The 15,699-nt window shown below is 51.0% G+C and overlaps 4 protein-coding genes across 4 annotated transcripts; 2 read left to right on the top strand and 2 right to left on the bottom strand.

The window, feature by feature from the left end:
- Positions 1 to 9: 9 nt before the first annotated feature.
- Positions 10 to 5,605, top strand: AtWU_08546 (DNA-directed RNA polymerase I core subunit RPA190; the record flags this gene model as incomplete). The annotated part of the gene is made up of 4 exons (XM_035503654.1): positions 10 to 542; positions 623 to 1,114; positions 1,179 to 3,957; positions 4,019 to 5,605. The coding sequence occupies 4 exons, from the start codon at positions 10 to 12 to the stop codon at positions 5,603 to 5,605; spliced, it is 5,391 nt and encodes a 1,796-aa protein (XP_035359547.1).
- Positions 5,606 to 6,091: 486 nt separating this feature from the next.
- Positions 6,092 to 8,673, bottom strand: AtWU_08545 (TFIIH/NER complex ATP-dependent 5'-3' DNA helicase subunit RAD3; the record flags this gene model as incomplete). The annotated part of the gene is made up of 4 exons (XM_035503653.1): positions 6,092 to 7,906; positions 7,962 to 8,078; positions 8,128 to 8,584; positions 8,657 to 8,673. 4 exons carry the CDS (start codon positions 8,671 to 8,673, stop codon positions 6,092 to 6,094), a joined length of 2,406 nt encoding a protein of 801 aa, XP_035359546.1.
- Positions 8,674 to 9,069: 396 nt separating this feature from the next.
- On the top strand, positions 9,070 to 14,304 carry AtWU_08544 (ubiquitin-protein ligase RKR1; the record flags this gene model as incomplete). Its single annotated transcript, XM_035503652.1, has 8 exons — positions 9,070 to 9,369; positions 9,435 to 9,828; positions 9,879 to 11,604; positions 11,653 to 12,497; positions 12,548 to 12,964; positions 13,010 to 13,383; positions 13,431 to 13,730; positions 13,783 to 14,304. The coding sequence occupies 8 exons, from the start codon at positions 9,070 to 9,072 to the stop codon at positions 14,302 to 14,304; spliced, it is 4,878 nt and encodes a 1,625-aa protein (XP_035359545.1).
- Positions 14,305 to 14,629: 325 nt separating this feature from the next.
- Positions 14,630 to 15,307, bottom strand: AtWU_08543 (uncharacterized protein; the record flags this gene model as incomplete). The annotated part of the gene is made up of 1 exon (XM_035503651.1): positions 14,630 to 15,307. The coding sequence occupies one exon, from the start codon at positions 15,305 to 15,307 to the stop codon at positions 14,630 to 14,632; it is 678 nt and encodes a 225-aa protein (XP_035359544.1).
- Between the last annotated feature and the right edge of the window lie 392 nt (positions 15,308 to 15,699).

Genomic DNA, 15,699 nt, shown 5'->3' with positions numbered 1-15,699 from the left:
GAGAGACAAATGAATGCTCCACTCACCCACGGAGATCAGCAGAGCGACCGACAGACTAGCGATGGGATCGAAGTGAGAGAGTCGAAGAAAGGCAGCTCAATAAGCAAGATCTGGGGCCGGTCGCGAAAAGACGTCAACAATCGAGACAAGGAAAGGATCTCAAATCACGGGGCGCTGCAAGTGCCAACGTGGGTCCGCCGGCGGTGTCGCACGGCAGAAAAAAAGTTGGGTGAAACTTTTCGCATCGTCGAGACCGACGAACCCGCCTTTTCTGCTTCCCAGGCCTTTAACCCCCCACGAGTCCCAGAATTTGCACCGCCAGCGTCGTTTGTCGCTCAAGCGGCTGCCAGGGGAATCATGACTACTTTCGCTCGGCCTGTGGCCTCCTCCATTGCGGGGATTGAGTTTGGTGTCTACAATGATCAAGACATCAAGGCCATCTCGGTAAAGCGAATCCATAATACTCCGACATTGGATTCTTTCAACAACCCCGTTCCCGGTGGTCTCTATGATCCGGCTATGGGTGCATGGGGTGACCATGTGTAAGGTTCCCCTTTCTTTGCTTTCGAATTCCTTGTGATCGCGTACTATGCGTATGCGAATCGTAGCTAACAGTCTCCAGTTGCACGACATGCCGCCAAACCTCATGGTCTTGTACTGGCCATCCCGGACACATCGAACTCCCAGTCCATGTGTACAATGTCACGCATTTCGACCAGCTGTACCGCTTGCTCAAGGGCCAGTGTGTCTACTGCCACCGTTTCCAGATGAGCCGAACCAACATCAGTTCCTACAGCTGCAAATTGCGCCTGCTGCACTATGGCTTGGTTGATGAGGTAGCTGTTATCGATACGATTGGCGGCAAGGGGTCCGACAAGAAGAAGACGAACAAGGATGGTGAAGGGTCTAGCAGCGAGGAAGAGGACGACGATGACATTATCGCCCGCAGAAATGCTTTTGTCAAGAAATCTATCCGCCAAGCGCAAGCAGATGGAAGGCTACGGGGTCTCATGTCTGGCTCGAAGAACCCGCTCGCTGCGGAGCAGAGACGAGCACTTGTTAGAGAATTCTTCAAAGACATTGGTGCTGCGAAGAAGTGCGCCAGCTGCAGCGGGTACGTTCCTGAATTCTCTACGCGCAAACTTTTGCAAGGCCTCGTCACTGATCCAGGCGCATAGACTCTCCCCGTCGTACCGTAAAGATCGGTCCTCGAAAATCTTCCGAAAGGCTTTGCCCGAGAAGTCTAGACTTATCATGACGCAAGCTGGATTCCAAATACCGAATTCCTTGGTCCTCCTCCAGCAGGCCAAGAATCTTACCTCCAAGGACAAGGCGGCGCTTGCTAACGGAGTGTCTGACAATGTTAGCACCACTTCCGAAACACATGGTGCAGAGGAAGAGGTTGCGCGTGGAAATGCAATTGTGGCCCAGGCTGAGAGCAGGAAACAGGCCGTTGGAGAGACCCAGCAGTTCATGCCCTCTCCCGAAGTCCACGCTGCGATGACGCTGCTTTTCGAGAAAGAGCAGGAAATCTTGAGCCTGGTTTATAACTCCCGACCTTTGCCGAAGAAGGAGTCCCGGGTTAGCGCAGATATGTTCTTCATCAAGAACATCCTGGTGCCACCGAACAAGTTCCGTCCCGCGGCACCGCAAGGGCCCGGTCAGATCATGGAGGCTCAGCAGAACCAGTCATTCACAGCGATCTTGAAGAACTGCGACATCATCAACCAGATCAGCAAGGAGAGACAGAGCGCAGGCGCCGACTCTACTACGCGCGTGCGGGACTACCGTGATCTCCTTCACTCGATCGTCACCCTCCAGGATACCGTCAACATGCTAATTGATCGTGACCGTGGTAACCTCAGCGGACCCGCCGCCGCCGCCGCTCCGATGGGCATTAAGCAGTACCTCGAAAAGAAGGAGGGTCTATTCCGAAAGAACATGATGGGAAAGCGTGTCAACTTTGCTGCTCGAAGTGTTATCTCGCCCGACCCTAACATTGAGACCAACGAAATTGGTGTCCCTATGGTGTTCGCGAAGAAGTTGACTTACCCCGAGCCGGTGACAAACCATAACTTCTGGGAGATGAAGCAGGCAGTCATCAATGGTCCTGACAAATACCCTGGTGCTTCGGCTATTGAGAACGAATTTGGCCAAGTCACCAACCTCAGGTTTAAGAGTCTGGATGAGCGGACGGCGTTGGCAAACCAGCTGCTCGCCCCGTCAAATTGGCGCATGAAAGGATCGCGTAACAAGAAGGTTTACCGCCATCTCACCACCGGTGATATCGTCTTGATGAACCGTCAGCCTACACTCCATAAGCCATCCATCATGGGTCACAAAGCTCGTGTTCTTCCCAACGAAAGAACTATTCGCATGCACTACGCCAACTGCAATACCTACAACGCAGATTTCGATGGTGATGAGATGAACATGCATTTCCCTCAGAACGAGCTCGCTCGTTCGGAGGCTATGATGCTTGCGGATGCAGATCATCAGTACCTTGTCGCAACATCCGGAAAACCCCTGAGAGGTCTGATTCAGGATCACATTTCCATGGGAACCTGGTTCACCTGCCGTGACAGCTTCTTCGATGAGGAAGAATACTACCAGCTGTTGTACAGCTGCTTGAGGCCCGAGAACTCCCACACGATTACTGATCGGATCCAGACTGTGGGCCCCACGGTGATCCGGCCTAAACGTCTCTGGACCGGTAAGCAGATTATCTCGACCATCCTCAAGAATATCATGCCTCACGACAGGGCTGGTCTCAACTTGAAGAGCAAGTCTTCAACCCCTGGAGACCGTTGGGGCGAGGGTAACGAGGAAGGAGAAGTTATTTTCAAGGATGGAGAGATGCTTTGTGGTATTCTCGACAAGAAGCAGATTGGTCCCACAGCTGGTGGTTTGATCGATGCTATCCATGAAATTTATGGACATACCATTGCTGGTCGGCTGATCAGTATTCTCGGTCGTCTTCTGACGAGATACCTGAACATGCGTGCCTTTACTTGCGGTATCGACGATCTTCGACTGACCCCGGAGGGCGACCGCGTTCGTAAAGAAAAGATTAGCGAAGCTGCTGCCATTGGTCGGGAGGTTGCACTGAAGTATGTCACCCTCGACCAGACTACTGTGCCCGATCAAGATGCCGAGCTGCGGCGACGTATGGAGGAGGTTCTCCGAGACGATGAGAAGCAGGGCGGCCTTGATAGTGTTTCGAACGCTCGCACCGCGAAGCTCTCGACCGAGATCACCAAGGCCTGTCTTCCGAAGGGTCTGGTTAAGCCCTTCCCGTGGAACCAGATGCAGTCTATGACAATCTCCGGAGCTAAGGGTTCGAGCGTCAATGCCAACCTGATTTCCTGCAACCTGGGTCAACAGGTTTTGGAAGGTCGCCGTGTACCCGTCATGGTTAGCGGTAAGACTCTGCCATCTTTCAGAGCATTTGACACGAATCCTATGGCTGGTGGTTATGTCTGTGGTCGTTTCTTGACTGGTATCAAGCCCCAGGAATACTACTTCCACGCCATGGCTGGTCGTGAAGGTTTGATTGATACTGCTGTCAAGACCTCTAGATCCGGATACTTGCAGCGTTGTTTGATCAAGGGTATGGAAGGCTTGAAGGCAGAGTACGACAGCTCTGTTCGTGAAGCCACTGATGGCTCGATCGTCCAGTTCTTGTATGGTGAGGATGGTCTGGATATCACCAAACAGGTCCACCTGAAGGACTTCGATTTCCTGGCATCGAACTACGTGTCTATCATGTCTCAGGTCAACCTGACCAGCGACTTCCACAACTTGGAGAAGGAGGAGGTCGCGAACTGGCATAAGGATGCCATGAAGAAGGTGCGCAAGACAGGAAAGGTCGAAGCCATGGACCCTGTTCTTTCTCTCTACCACCCCGGAGGTAACTTGGGAAGTATCTCGGAGAATTTCTCGCAAGCTCTCAAGAAGGTAAGACTATCTGAAACCCCAAAACGAGACGAAGTACTGTGACTGACAATCCTGTTTCCAGTACGAGGATGCCAACCCGGACAAGCTTCTTAAGGACAAGAAGAAGGACGTGAACGGTATCATCAGCAAGAAGGCATTCAACACTCTCATGAACATGAAGTACATGAAGTCTGTTGTCGAGCCTGGTGAGGCCATCGGTATCGTTGCCGGTCAGTCTATTGGTGAACCGTCCACCCAGATGACCTTGAACACCTTCCACTTGGCTGGTCACTCGGCGAAGAACGTGACGCTGGGTATTCCCCGTCTGCGTGAAATCGTTATGACCGCTAGTGCCCATATCATGACCCCTACGATGACCTTGATCTTGAACGACGAGCTGTCTAAGGAGCACTCCGAAAGATTTGCCAAGGCTATCAGCAAGCTCAGCATCGCGGAGGTTGTCGACAAGGTCCAAGTCAGAGAGCGCGTCTCCTCAGGCAGTGTCAAGGCTAAGGTTTACGACATTGATATCACTTTCTTCCCTGCTGACGAGTACACCGCCGAATACGCCATCACGACGAAGGATGTGCAAAACACACTGCAGAAGAAGCTCATTCCTAAGCTTGTCAGACTCACTAAGGCTGAACTCAAGAAGCGTGTCGATGAGAAGACCCTGAAGAAGTACTCCACTGCTCAGCCTGAGATTGGTGCTTCCGTTGGCACCGTACAGGACGGACCCCGCGGCGCCGATGCCGACGCAGAGCCGGCTGACGACGACGTTGAAGACGACGAGGACGACGCCAAGCGTGCTCGGGGCACTCAGAACCGGTCCAACCAGGTCTCTTACGAAGGCCCCGAGGACGAGGAGGTGGACATGGTCCGACAGCAGGATGCTGAAGAAGACGATGATGACGAGGAGGAGGGTAACGCCGGCGAAAAGCGTGATGTCGAGATGGACGATGCTTCCGATGAAGAGTCGGAGGGCGAGACAAAGGACACCAAGCTGCGCGAAGAAGATATCAAGAACCAATACCAGGAAGTCACGCAGTTCAAGTTCAACCCTCGCGACGGAGGATCCTGCACTATCCAGCTGCAGTACGACATCGACACTCCCAAGCTCCTGCTTCTGCCCCTGGTGGAGGATGCTTGCCGCAGCGCAGTCATCCAGTCCATCCCTGGCCTTGGTAACTGCACATTCGTCGAAGCCGACCCGATCAAGGGTGAACCTGCCCACGTCATCACCGATGGTGTCAACCTGCTTGCCATGCGCGACTACCAAGACATCATCAAGCCTCACTCCCTCTACACCAACTCCATCCACGACATGCTCAACCTCTACGGTGTCGAAGCCGCCCGTGCCTCGATCGTCAAGGAAATGTCGGACGTTTTCCAGGGTCACAGTATCTCCGTCGATAACCGTCATTTGAACCTGATCGGTGATGTGATGACCCAATCTGGTGGCTTCCGCCCCTTCAACCGTAACGGTCTTGTCAAGGACGGCTCATCCCCTCTGGCCAAGATGAGTTTCGAAACCACCGTCGGATACCTCAAGGAGGCCGTCGTTGAGAGAGACTTTGATAACCTCAAGAGTCCCAGTGCCAGAATCGTCGTTGGTCGTACCGGAACCGTCGGTACCGGTGCCTTCGATGTCCTTGCTCCTGTGGCGTAAATATAATGGGCGTGTTGCATTTTCATCAGTCTTTCATATCTTTTGTATATGTGCAAAATCATTAGTTTCTGTATTTCTATTTTTATTTCTTTTCCTTTTCTTTCCTACTGTTCTTGTCTGACGTGTCCAACGATCTCTGCAGTTGTCTTTCAGCGGGAATAAGAAAAAAGTTGAAGTTTTCTTACGCAGATCGCATCCTCTATCTACCTTTATCTCAATAGTACAGGCAATCAATAAAAAGAATTTTTGAATACTAAGGAAGTAACATTATTATCTGATATTTTTTGGTTGATCGAAGCACGCCTTGTATATATAGTATAATAGTACACTGTGATGACCCAATTGAACACCAGACTTGAAACCGTGGTATCATGCATGCAGGTTGTGCAAGGACTGCTGAGGGGATGAAAGGAAAGCAGAAACAGAAACAAATGCGACCGATCAAATGAATGTATTGACACAAAAAAGCCATTAATAAGTTCAGCTTCACTGCGCATCCAGCATCATTAGATCTTCATTATCAATGTCATCATCGAACTCATCTGCATCACCTGCACCATTACGCACTCCATTGTGGGGAGCAGGCGCGGCACCGCCATAAGCAAGATTTTGTGGTATTTCTCGCTGAGCCCGTTCCTCCTCCAACTTCTGCTTCTCTCGGTGTCTTTCAATATCAGCCAAGCTCCACGTCGAGATCCCTTCTTGATCCCTAGCCTTGAACGGCTGGGCCATCGTCCGCAGGAAGTTCTTGGCGGTAGCCGCCGCCATATCAGTACTGAGGTTGGTTTCGCTTTCCAGCATGGCCTGATTGATCCATTTGGGAAGCTGGTTGCGTTTTTTCTGAAATCGACGATCAGCGAGCACCATGACTCCGTAGTCGTCCTTTCCGCGTAGGACGCGACCCAAGCATTGAGCGGCGTGACGCATGGCGTCGAAGGAGAGGAAGTCGTTTTCGCGGATGCGGTAGTTTTCGCGCAGGAACTCAAGACGGGCTTTCAGGATGCGGGACTCGGTGTACTGGAAGGGAACACCGATGTTGATGACGGCGCGGCCGTAGTGGTGGTCGAAATCGATTCCTTCGGAGACCTTGCCTCGTGCGACGCAGAGAAGGAGGGCGCCTCGGCCGTTGCAGCAAGCTGTTCGGTAGGTTTCGAGGGCGAGGGAGGATTCTTGTGCGTCGGGCGTCTCGACGAGGATCAGTTTGTAGTTCCAGATTGAGTCAAGAATGCCCATGCCCTGCCACATGCTGATGATGGATTCCATGTACAAGTAAGAGGGGAAGAAGACGACGACGCCGTCGGGGGTGATCCGGGAGAATTCCAAGACGAGGTTGCCATAGTTTCGGACGACTCCGGGATCGTTGCGGATTTGGAAGGATGAGGATATCTGCGCCTGATCGGATCCGCGGGTTACGACCATGGGTAAGAAAGATCGGCGAGCAAGTGTCATGCTGTAGGACTCCTGCATTACAGCATTGAATCCTAGCATCTTGGGGTACATCTCAAGAGGAGATAACGTTCCTGAAGTGATAATGACGGAGCTGAATCGGTCGAACACCGGCTTGATGGCAATGGCAGCATCTAAGCAGGTGAAATGTAATACCGGGTTGGGAACGGTTGCTGCTTCTGATTCAAAAGGTTCCAAGATCAGGAGGAATCCTTTTTCGTAGGTGGCGACTAGAGTCGCGAATGTTGCTACCTCCTGGAGCGGTTGGTAGTCTTCTATGTTGATAAGCTCCAGAGTTCGTACGAGCGAGGTTAGTCGTTCAGCGCAGAAGCGAAGGGGCTTCCGCTCGATGTAGGTCAGATCCTTCACGTGTGTTAGGAAGGAAGGAGGCGTTTCGGATATGGTATGCATGACTTTCATTCGGGTTTTGAGGTATTCGATAAATCTTTTAAGGAAGGATACGAAGTGCTCCGCTCGTCGTATATTTCCCGGCACGGCTTCCTTGAGCAGATCATCCGGAAGGACAGGGTTTGAAATGAACTGATCCTCCTCCCTAGCTTGTTCGGCTGCTTGTAGGCCTTCAACGAGTTTTGAGTACTCATTCTGGAGCTTTTCTGCATCCGAAGTCTTCATCTCATTGATCTTGCGTTCCAAATTATTCGCGCCTCTCGTCGCTTTCCGTAACGAGTCCTCCGTAATGTCAATGCTTAGCGATTCGATACAGACGTTGTCGATATTGTGAGCCTCGTCGAAAACCACGATACAATCCTTAGAAAGCTCTCGCGATACCCTCTCGGCGATCTTGGGGTCCAGCAGGTAGTGGTAAGAGTAGATGATGACATTGCAGAAGGGCATCTGGTCAGTTGATGAGTATGCTTGCAGTAGCTACAACCATCCGTGGGTGTCATACCATGCGTCGGGCTGAAAAATAGGGACATTGTTTATGCTCTTCTCCGTATCTGAGTAGATCATCGAGTGTGAAGACACCGGGGGGAACAAGATTGTGCGGCTCGAGCAGATCAAGGTTCTGTAGAGAAGTTAAAAAACGGCCCTGATCCAGATCGCAAGCTCCATACCTCATGATATACGCAAAGTTCAACGTCCTCACCGCGCTCTTTCTTCTCCTTGACGAAGCCTGCAGTTAAGCTCCGGCATCTTGCATCGACCACCGCGCCACTCTTTTCCCGCTTGACAGACGGATGCAGACACAAATTCTTTCGACTTGTCAAACCTAGCGCGCGAAAATCCTCGGTATGCCCAAGTTCCTTAGCCCGGAACTTCATCAGCGCCTTCAGTTCGGCCAAGGCCTTCTCGATCTCGGACATTGTTCGAGAACAGTAGATGAGCTTTCGATGCTCCGGATAGTGTTGTTGGTAGGCGACAATCAGCGAGAGAAGAGATACAGTCTTTCCGGTCCCGGAGGGCATCTCCAAGACACAATGACCCCCGGCATCGAGGGTCTTTTTAAGATCGCACATGTAGGCATATTGTTCGGGATAGATACGAGGATACGGGAAGAGGACGGGGAGATCACTAGAAGATGGGGAGAGTCAGTTGTGACAGCTCTCGGATGAAGCTGAGAGCTACGTAAAGGGTAGTACATACTCGATGAAGAATTTCATGGTGAAAGAGGAGCGTGATGCTCGAGAGAAGATGAGGATCGCCTTTTGGGCGCCTTCGGAGGATCTTCTAGACCGCGTCGACTTTTGCCCAATCGGGAATCGATGACACCAGATCACGTGCACTGCCCGATAGAGACGCCGATAATGTAATCACGCCGCTTTTAACGGCGGGGAGCTTCGATTTATCAATTATCGATATCAAAGCAAGAATCGGCAGGATCCCAGGGGAATTGTGGGATGAAAGACCCTTAAACAGGTAGATTGGGTCGGTTAACTAGAAGATAAACTCGGCCAGGCTCACTTAAGCCTCTCTTCTATGGTTGAGACCTGCTCTACTTCCATGCTATATACGCGCATTCCGTCATTTTCTTTACATCCCGCTTCCCCCACTCTACTATGAGCAAGAAGTTCAAATCTCAGGCTTCGAGCAGCCGAGCTGCTGCCGGCACTTTCGGAGGTTTTGGTGGATTCTCCGGCGCATTTTCTAGCCAAGGAAAAGAGCCATCTTCACTTACATATGTGGCTGAACCGCCGGATCTTTCCCGCATATCTGAGGCACAATTAGCGATTGCGTTCAAGAACTTTCTAAAGAAAGATGAAGTCACCAGAACGAGAGCTCTGGATGATCTACGGGATCATGTATCAAGTGTCGAGAGTCGCAGCGGAACGCTTGATGACGGGTTCCTGGAAGCTTGGGTAGGTCAACCTTCGCATTATGCGTCCCGGAATAGCAAGTTGATCATGGTTCGGAACATCGGCAGATTAAAATCTATCCCCGCGCTTCCATAGACCTGTCCCGCAGGGTGAGACAGACCGCTCATTCAACTCAAGGGTCGATTGCCAGTCTGGTGGGAAAGCGAATTGCTCGCTTCCTGCCCAAGGTGATTGGCGCGTGGCTGGCGGGGATCTATGATAATGATAGACCTGTCCACCAGTCTGCTTTGGAGTCTTTCACCTGCGTCTTTTCAACCGACGAGAAGAGAAGCGGCGTGTGGAAGGTCTACCAGAGCGCTATCCTAGAATTTGTGGATGATGTCATCCTGCAGCAGACTGCTCTGACATTGAGCGATGAGCGAACGGTCAAGCCTGACGATGCAGAAGCAAAGTATGCGCGTGTAGCTGGTACTGCGCTTTTGTTGTTCAACAGAGTTCTAGGTAAGCAGAGATCCATTTTGTTCCTAACATCTTAACTAAAGCATCTGCAGGACACTCGACCCATGAAGATCTGCAGAAGGATCTGCCGACCATCGAAACTCTCTTATGCAGCAAATCTCTATGGGCACTTTCTTATCACGACGACCCTTTTGTGCGCAAATCGCTCTACATCCTTACTCGATCAGCTGTGTCTAAAGAGCCTGAGGAGCTCGATTGGAAGCTCATCAGTGCTGCCTTAATTGGCAAGGCTTTGCACAGTCCCCAACTTGGCTCCGCATCAGAGCTTTCCGAAACGATTTTGCGGGTAACGTCTGCAAGACCGCAACTATGGACAGAGGACTATTCTGGGAAGTCATCTCCTTCCAAGAGACTTCTTCAATACATACAGAAAGGTTCACAAAGCGGCACAAGCTCCTTCTGGCCAAATCTTTGCCAATTACTCCAGACGATTCCTTTCGAAACACTGGCCAAGATTGACTCGCAATCTACATCCGATTCTCTTGGACTGTCTAGTGCGGTTGCACTAACAGTGTCGTTCCAGGAAGGACTCACTTCTAGGGATGAACCTCGGCAGAATCGTGCGGTTGGTTGGAAGGCCTACATTGACACTTCGATGTGGCTTGCGCATCGGCTTTCTGAGGAGGATAGGGAGAAATTCTTGCAGGACAGGCTTGCTCCATTGATATTGCAATATGTCGAGCCTGAACAAGATCGTCTTCAGTGGAATCTTCCCGCTTCGTCAGCGGAATCTATCTGCACGAATTGTCTCGTTGCAGTGACAACGAAAGGCTACAAAGCGGTGGTCGAGCAGCTGTGGACAAAGTTGGCCGATGGCCTACTCGAGGCCGTAAAGCTGTCATCACCAGAGCAGTCCAAGGACTTCAAGTCCTCACAGGACGCAGTATGTGTGGAGGCTGAGCGTCTATTCTCCTTGGAAGCCTTGTTGCTTTCGCGTTTGCATGATACTGCCCATGAGACAAGCATTCTGGATGTATTCAGGAATACAGGCCTAAAGTTACTCGATAATTGCCTGGAGGTGTTGCGCTCCAGAAATGGTAAGCCTTATGGAGCGGCTGCGGTCGTGGAAGAAATAGTACGCAAAGTCCCGCAAATCGCGCAAGGCTCGCAGTCGTTGTTGAACTTTGTTCAAGAGGATGCGCCTGAGCTCTTGGCATCGCCATCCGCTGATCGATTGGTATCCATTATCATGTCTTGCCGATCTTGGGAAGGGTTCGGACCTAGCTTCGAGAAGGTCGTCGAGCGTGTGGCACAGTCAGATCCAGAGTCTTCAAATATACATGCTGTTCAGAAGCTTCTTTCCACTCTTGATTTCCAGGAGCTAGGCGACAAGAGTGGACTGGTTTCTTTGGTCATGAGGGCCCTAGACCAAGCCTGCAAAGGCAGCGACCTTCACTGGTCTATTGTTATTGCCGTGCTACAGAACCATACCTCTCATGGGCAATTGACGGACTCGATTTTCCTGTCTATTGTGGATGCCCTCTCTGAAGAGAGCAAGGTATTTGACACTTTGCATGGACTTTCTCGCATCTCCAGCTCGGTCCCCAGTGCTGTCAGAAACTTTCAGAGCGGAGAGCACGGCTCAAAGTTGTCTGGTAAACTGCTGTTCCTCACCGAGTCGTCGGATGAAGAGATAGCCAGTCTCGCGGAGTCGCTGTCCAAGACCGTGAAAGACTCAGTCGTCAGTGAGACAAGCGCCAAATCGAGCTTTGAGATCCTGCAGCACCAGTTCGACAATGTGAACCAAATGTCACTTTCGTAAGTCGTGACCCAACGAGAAGAGAGAAAAGAAGCTAACGGTACCAGCATCGAGTCCATGTTGAGCATCGCAGAAGAGCTGCTACAGAATGTCCCTTTCGCGGACATCGGAAGAGTAGCGAAGGACATCCTGCCGTCTCGTCAATCTTGGGATAATTCCCTTGGGCCTTTCCTCGAGCTCCCTCCGCGGCTATCGGCGGCCGTCACCAGCCCGCTCGCCGGTACCGTGCATCTCGTTGATCGCAATGTGTCAAACGCATTCCGGGAACGCTACGCACGTATTCCGCGCGACTCCAACAATTGCTCGTCGGCGTTCCGGTTGGCCTTTTACACCATCAAGATCCTGTCTTCATTCGATATTGTCGAACATCTGGACACCGAGGAGCTTGAGACTCTGTTCTACAATGTACCCCTAACAGTGCAGCTTATTGATGACGACTTGAGCGTCCAAAATTGCAATGGAATAACCGGCATCTCACACCCCGAGCAGCGCGAGGAGTACATGGAAATAGTCAGCGATGGTCGAAAAGCCGTGAATGGCTGGGCTCAGTCGCAAAAACTGAATGCCGGTAAAGGACAGTCAGTCGGTTCTTTGCTTTCTACATTCTGGACAAGCCAGATCGAGAAGCTGGACTCCCTTTCGCCGTTAGACTACCAAATTGGGCTGGCGTTTGTGAAGATCATGGAAGCTGTGGATTCGTCAAACAAGAGTCGTTCGTCAGAAGAGGTCACGCAACTTTGCAGGGAGATGCGAAAGGCGAACGCCATTCGGTCGGCCTCTTGGGTGGCCGTGCTACGAAGTGCCATGCTCTCCAACCCCGCCGGCACACGACTGTGTAACGAGTTTGTGGCGGATTCCACGGGGTTGAAGCCAACCGAAGAGAGCAAAGATGGTTTGTCGAGGCCCCTTTACCCAGTAAATCTACTTGCTAATATAGACTAGGTCTTCGCAAGCTGGTCCTTCTGAATCTCCTGTTATCTGGAGAAGAAGAGGTTGCAGCCTCCATTCCTACACAGCGCTTGGTGTTCCTAATCAAACATCTCATTCAATGCCTTCAGTCTGAGGGCACTTCTCTGAGCATCAAGGCCGAGATTTTCCAAGTCCTGGCAGTGATGCTTCCTAACCTACAGGAAATCTACGGCTCCCACTGGGAGGAATGTATGGATATTCTTATTACCATATGGCAAGAGACTGGTGGTAGCGACGAAGCCATCCCTACTCTGCTATCGTCATTCAGACTCTTTTCTCGTCTTCAGTCAATCGCAGGCGACGAGGAGAGTAACGATGATGTGAAAGATGCGTGGTCTGATCGGAAGAATGCACTCTTCAATAGCTTGGCATCAACGCTCCAGAAATTCGGTAAGTGTTGGATACACGGTTATCAGGTACATGCTGACTGGGCAGATTCGTCCACCACCTTCCACCAACCCCGAGATGTGGCTGTTGATCTGTTGTGTCGCTTCCTCAATGTTATCCCAGTTGATCACTTGGAGGACGCGAGCAAGTTCTTCCCGCTCATCACATCGCAGAGCCCCGCGGTGCAACGCGCTGCCTACACCGTCCTCCATCGGTACATCCCCAGCGTGCAAGAGCAAGTGTCATTTGACGTGGCACTGTCGAAGACGACTGTCGGACTGCCTGACGAGCTGATGTCTCTGCTGCTCGAAGCACCGACCATGGAAGGGGTCAACGCCGCCTATGGCGACGACAGGATGTGGGCCGAACTACGGTCGTACCTGCTAAGCTGGAAAGTGGTTTTCGACCACTTCGTAAATGCGGTATGTATTGATGCCTTGCTGTAGGACTGGTTTGCTGACCAGTACAGTCTCTCACTGTACAAGAAAACTACGTGGCTAGTATCAAGGACAACGAAAGTCTCAGCCCACTTTTGGAGTTCATGTTCGATTTCCTCCAGCGATCGGGCGGAAAGATGGTGGATGCATCTAAGTTTGACATCCGCTCCTTTGAGCTCGATCAGTCCGAGAGCGCTGAGAAGGAGATCCAATGGCTTCTTGTGCACTTGTATTTCCTGTGCTTGAGGCACCTGGCCAACGTGACCAAGAGTTGGTGGCTCGATACGAAGAAGCGCATCAAGGGGCCGGTGGAATCCTGGACCGAGAAATTCGTAAGCTGCCTGAATGTCTTGCTTGCCCTATTGTAAACTAACATTGCATTAGATCTCACCTCTGGTTATCGAGGACTCGCTGCGGGGAGTCACTGAATGGACAGCCACCCAGGATCCGAACGAAGAGCGGGCGCTGAACGTGAAGATCTCACCCAAGACTGCGGAGATCATTGCCAGCATCCCGGTGGATGAAGAGTCGCCACCAGTGGCATTGTCTTTGTCCCTTCCTCCGGCTTATCCACTGCAGCCAGCGTTGGTTGTGAGTCGAAGCCGTGTGCTTGTGGACGAGAAGAAGTGGCGCAGCTGGTTGCTGACCATCCAAGGGGTGATCATGTTTGCCAACGGCAACCTGGTGGACGGACTGCTGGCGTTCCGAAAGAACGTGCAGGGTGCGCTCAAGGGACAGAGCGAGTGTGCGATCTGCTACTCGGTCATTTCGACGGACATGCAAACACCGAACAAGCGGTGCGCGACGTGCAAGAATACCTTCCACTCGGTGTGTCTATTCCGGTGGTTCAAGAGCAGTAACCAGAGCACGTGCCCGCTGTGCCGGAACAATTTTGTTTATGTATAGGGGGGTGGAAGTAGAGATGTGTACATAGAGAACATACTAGGTGTATCACTATGCAGCTACATTGTTCGATGACAATCAGCAATAACTGCATCCCATGCTCCTGACTGCGATTCAAGCAAACAGGTGAAGATAACAACAGTTTAGAATGGGTCCAGTGGTTACTACAAACTACAAGAACATTTCAACTTAACAACCCATAAAATGCTCTTATAGCCTCCCTTTTCCAAGTGCTGGATGGTGATGTCCCACAAATAATCCTCTCCTCAGCCAAATCACTTCTTATATATATTTATACGCAACCGCAACCCACATGGGCATGATATGGTCACAACTCCCCATGCTCCTCACCATCCAAATCTTGAGTCGCATCACCCTTACATTCGACTTCATCAAACCTAAACTTCATAAACCCATTCCCCTTCGTATTCCAAAGGGCATTCTGATTATATTCCTTGATAATACCAAGCCCATTGAGTCCATGCGTATTGTTACCCCGAATACGCAGAAACTCCTTGTCGCCTTCGTCCTTTACAGCCTGGAATTTGAACGGGACCAGCGGATCTTTATTTTCGCTGTTCTCATTAGGCCAGAGATACCAAGACTTATCTCGATACGCCTTAAGCACCAGTGGTCCCCATTCTTTGGAGAGCCAGTTGAGACAGAAAGACCCGCCATTGGTTACGTTGCCCTCGGGGGATGGGCAGCCGGATTTGTAGTCTCCGCATATTTGGAATGTCCTTGGAGGGGTGTCTTCGTCGAATAAGAGTGGTTCCCAGAAGAATCCGCCTTGACCGCCGCGAGGGATGAAGCGTTTGATCTCGCCGCGGTCGATGTGTGTTAATTTGTAGCATTTGCGGTAGCTTTTTGGTAGAGTCGTAGTAGTGGGTTGGTCGATCTCGTTATTAATACTATCGAATGAAGGCTGGAATGGCTGGAACATATTCTGGGGCAGAACAAAGGCCCCTGTCGAGATGGCAAGGAAGATGATTGGAAGAAGCTTCATGGTTCCAACTATCTGACAAGGCTTCAGTGATGTGTGAAGACTCAAGATCGGAAGTCTTCTTTTCTCAATTTGATGGTGATTAGTTTGAGCGTATATATAATACAGATGGAGAACACCTTGTGGTGAAGGCAACCACCAAATCATATACAAAGAGAGAAATGGTCTCAATGAAGTATACATGATATAATAATACCATTGTTGTAGGTGGATCCAAGCAAAACCATAGGGCATGAACGTGAGGAACATTGGTAGGGATGCAGTTTTCGGATAATCAGATCCATCCATGATGATGGCACTGCTACACCTGCCATCTCCGACGATGGATTACGGACAATGACTGTGATGAAAGAGAATGAACATTAACTCAAATCAATTGAGTCTCATGATGATGA

Source organism: Aspergillus tubingensis, assembly GCF_013340325.1.
Source record: "Aspergillus tubingensis WU-2223L DNA, scaffold_9, whole genome shotgun sequence".
Classification (NCBI taxonomy): Eukaryota; Fungi; Ascomycota; class Eurotiomycetes; order Eurotiales; family Aspergillaceae; genus Aspergillus; species Aspergillus tubingensis.
This window is presented reverse-complemented; position numbering and strand designations above follow the sequence as displayed.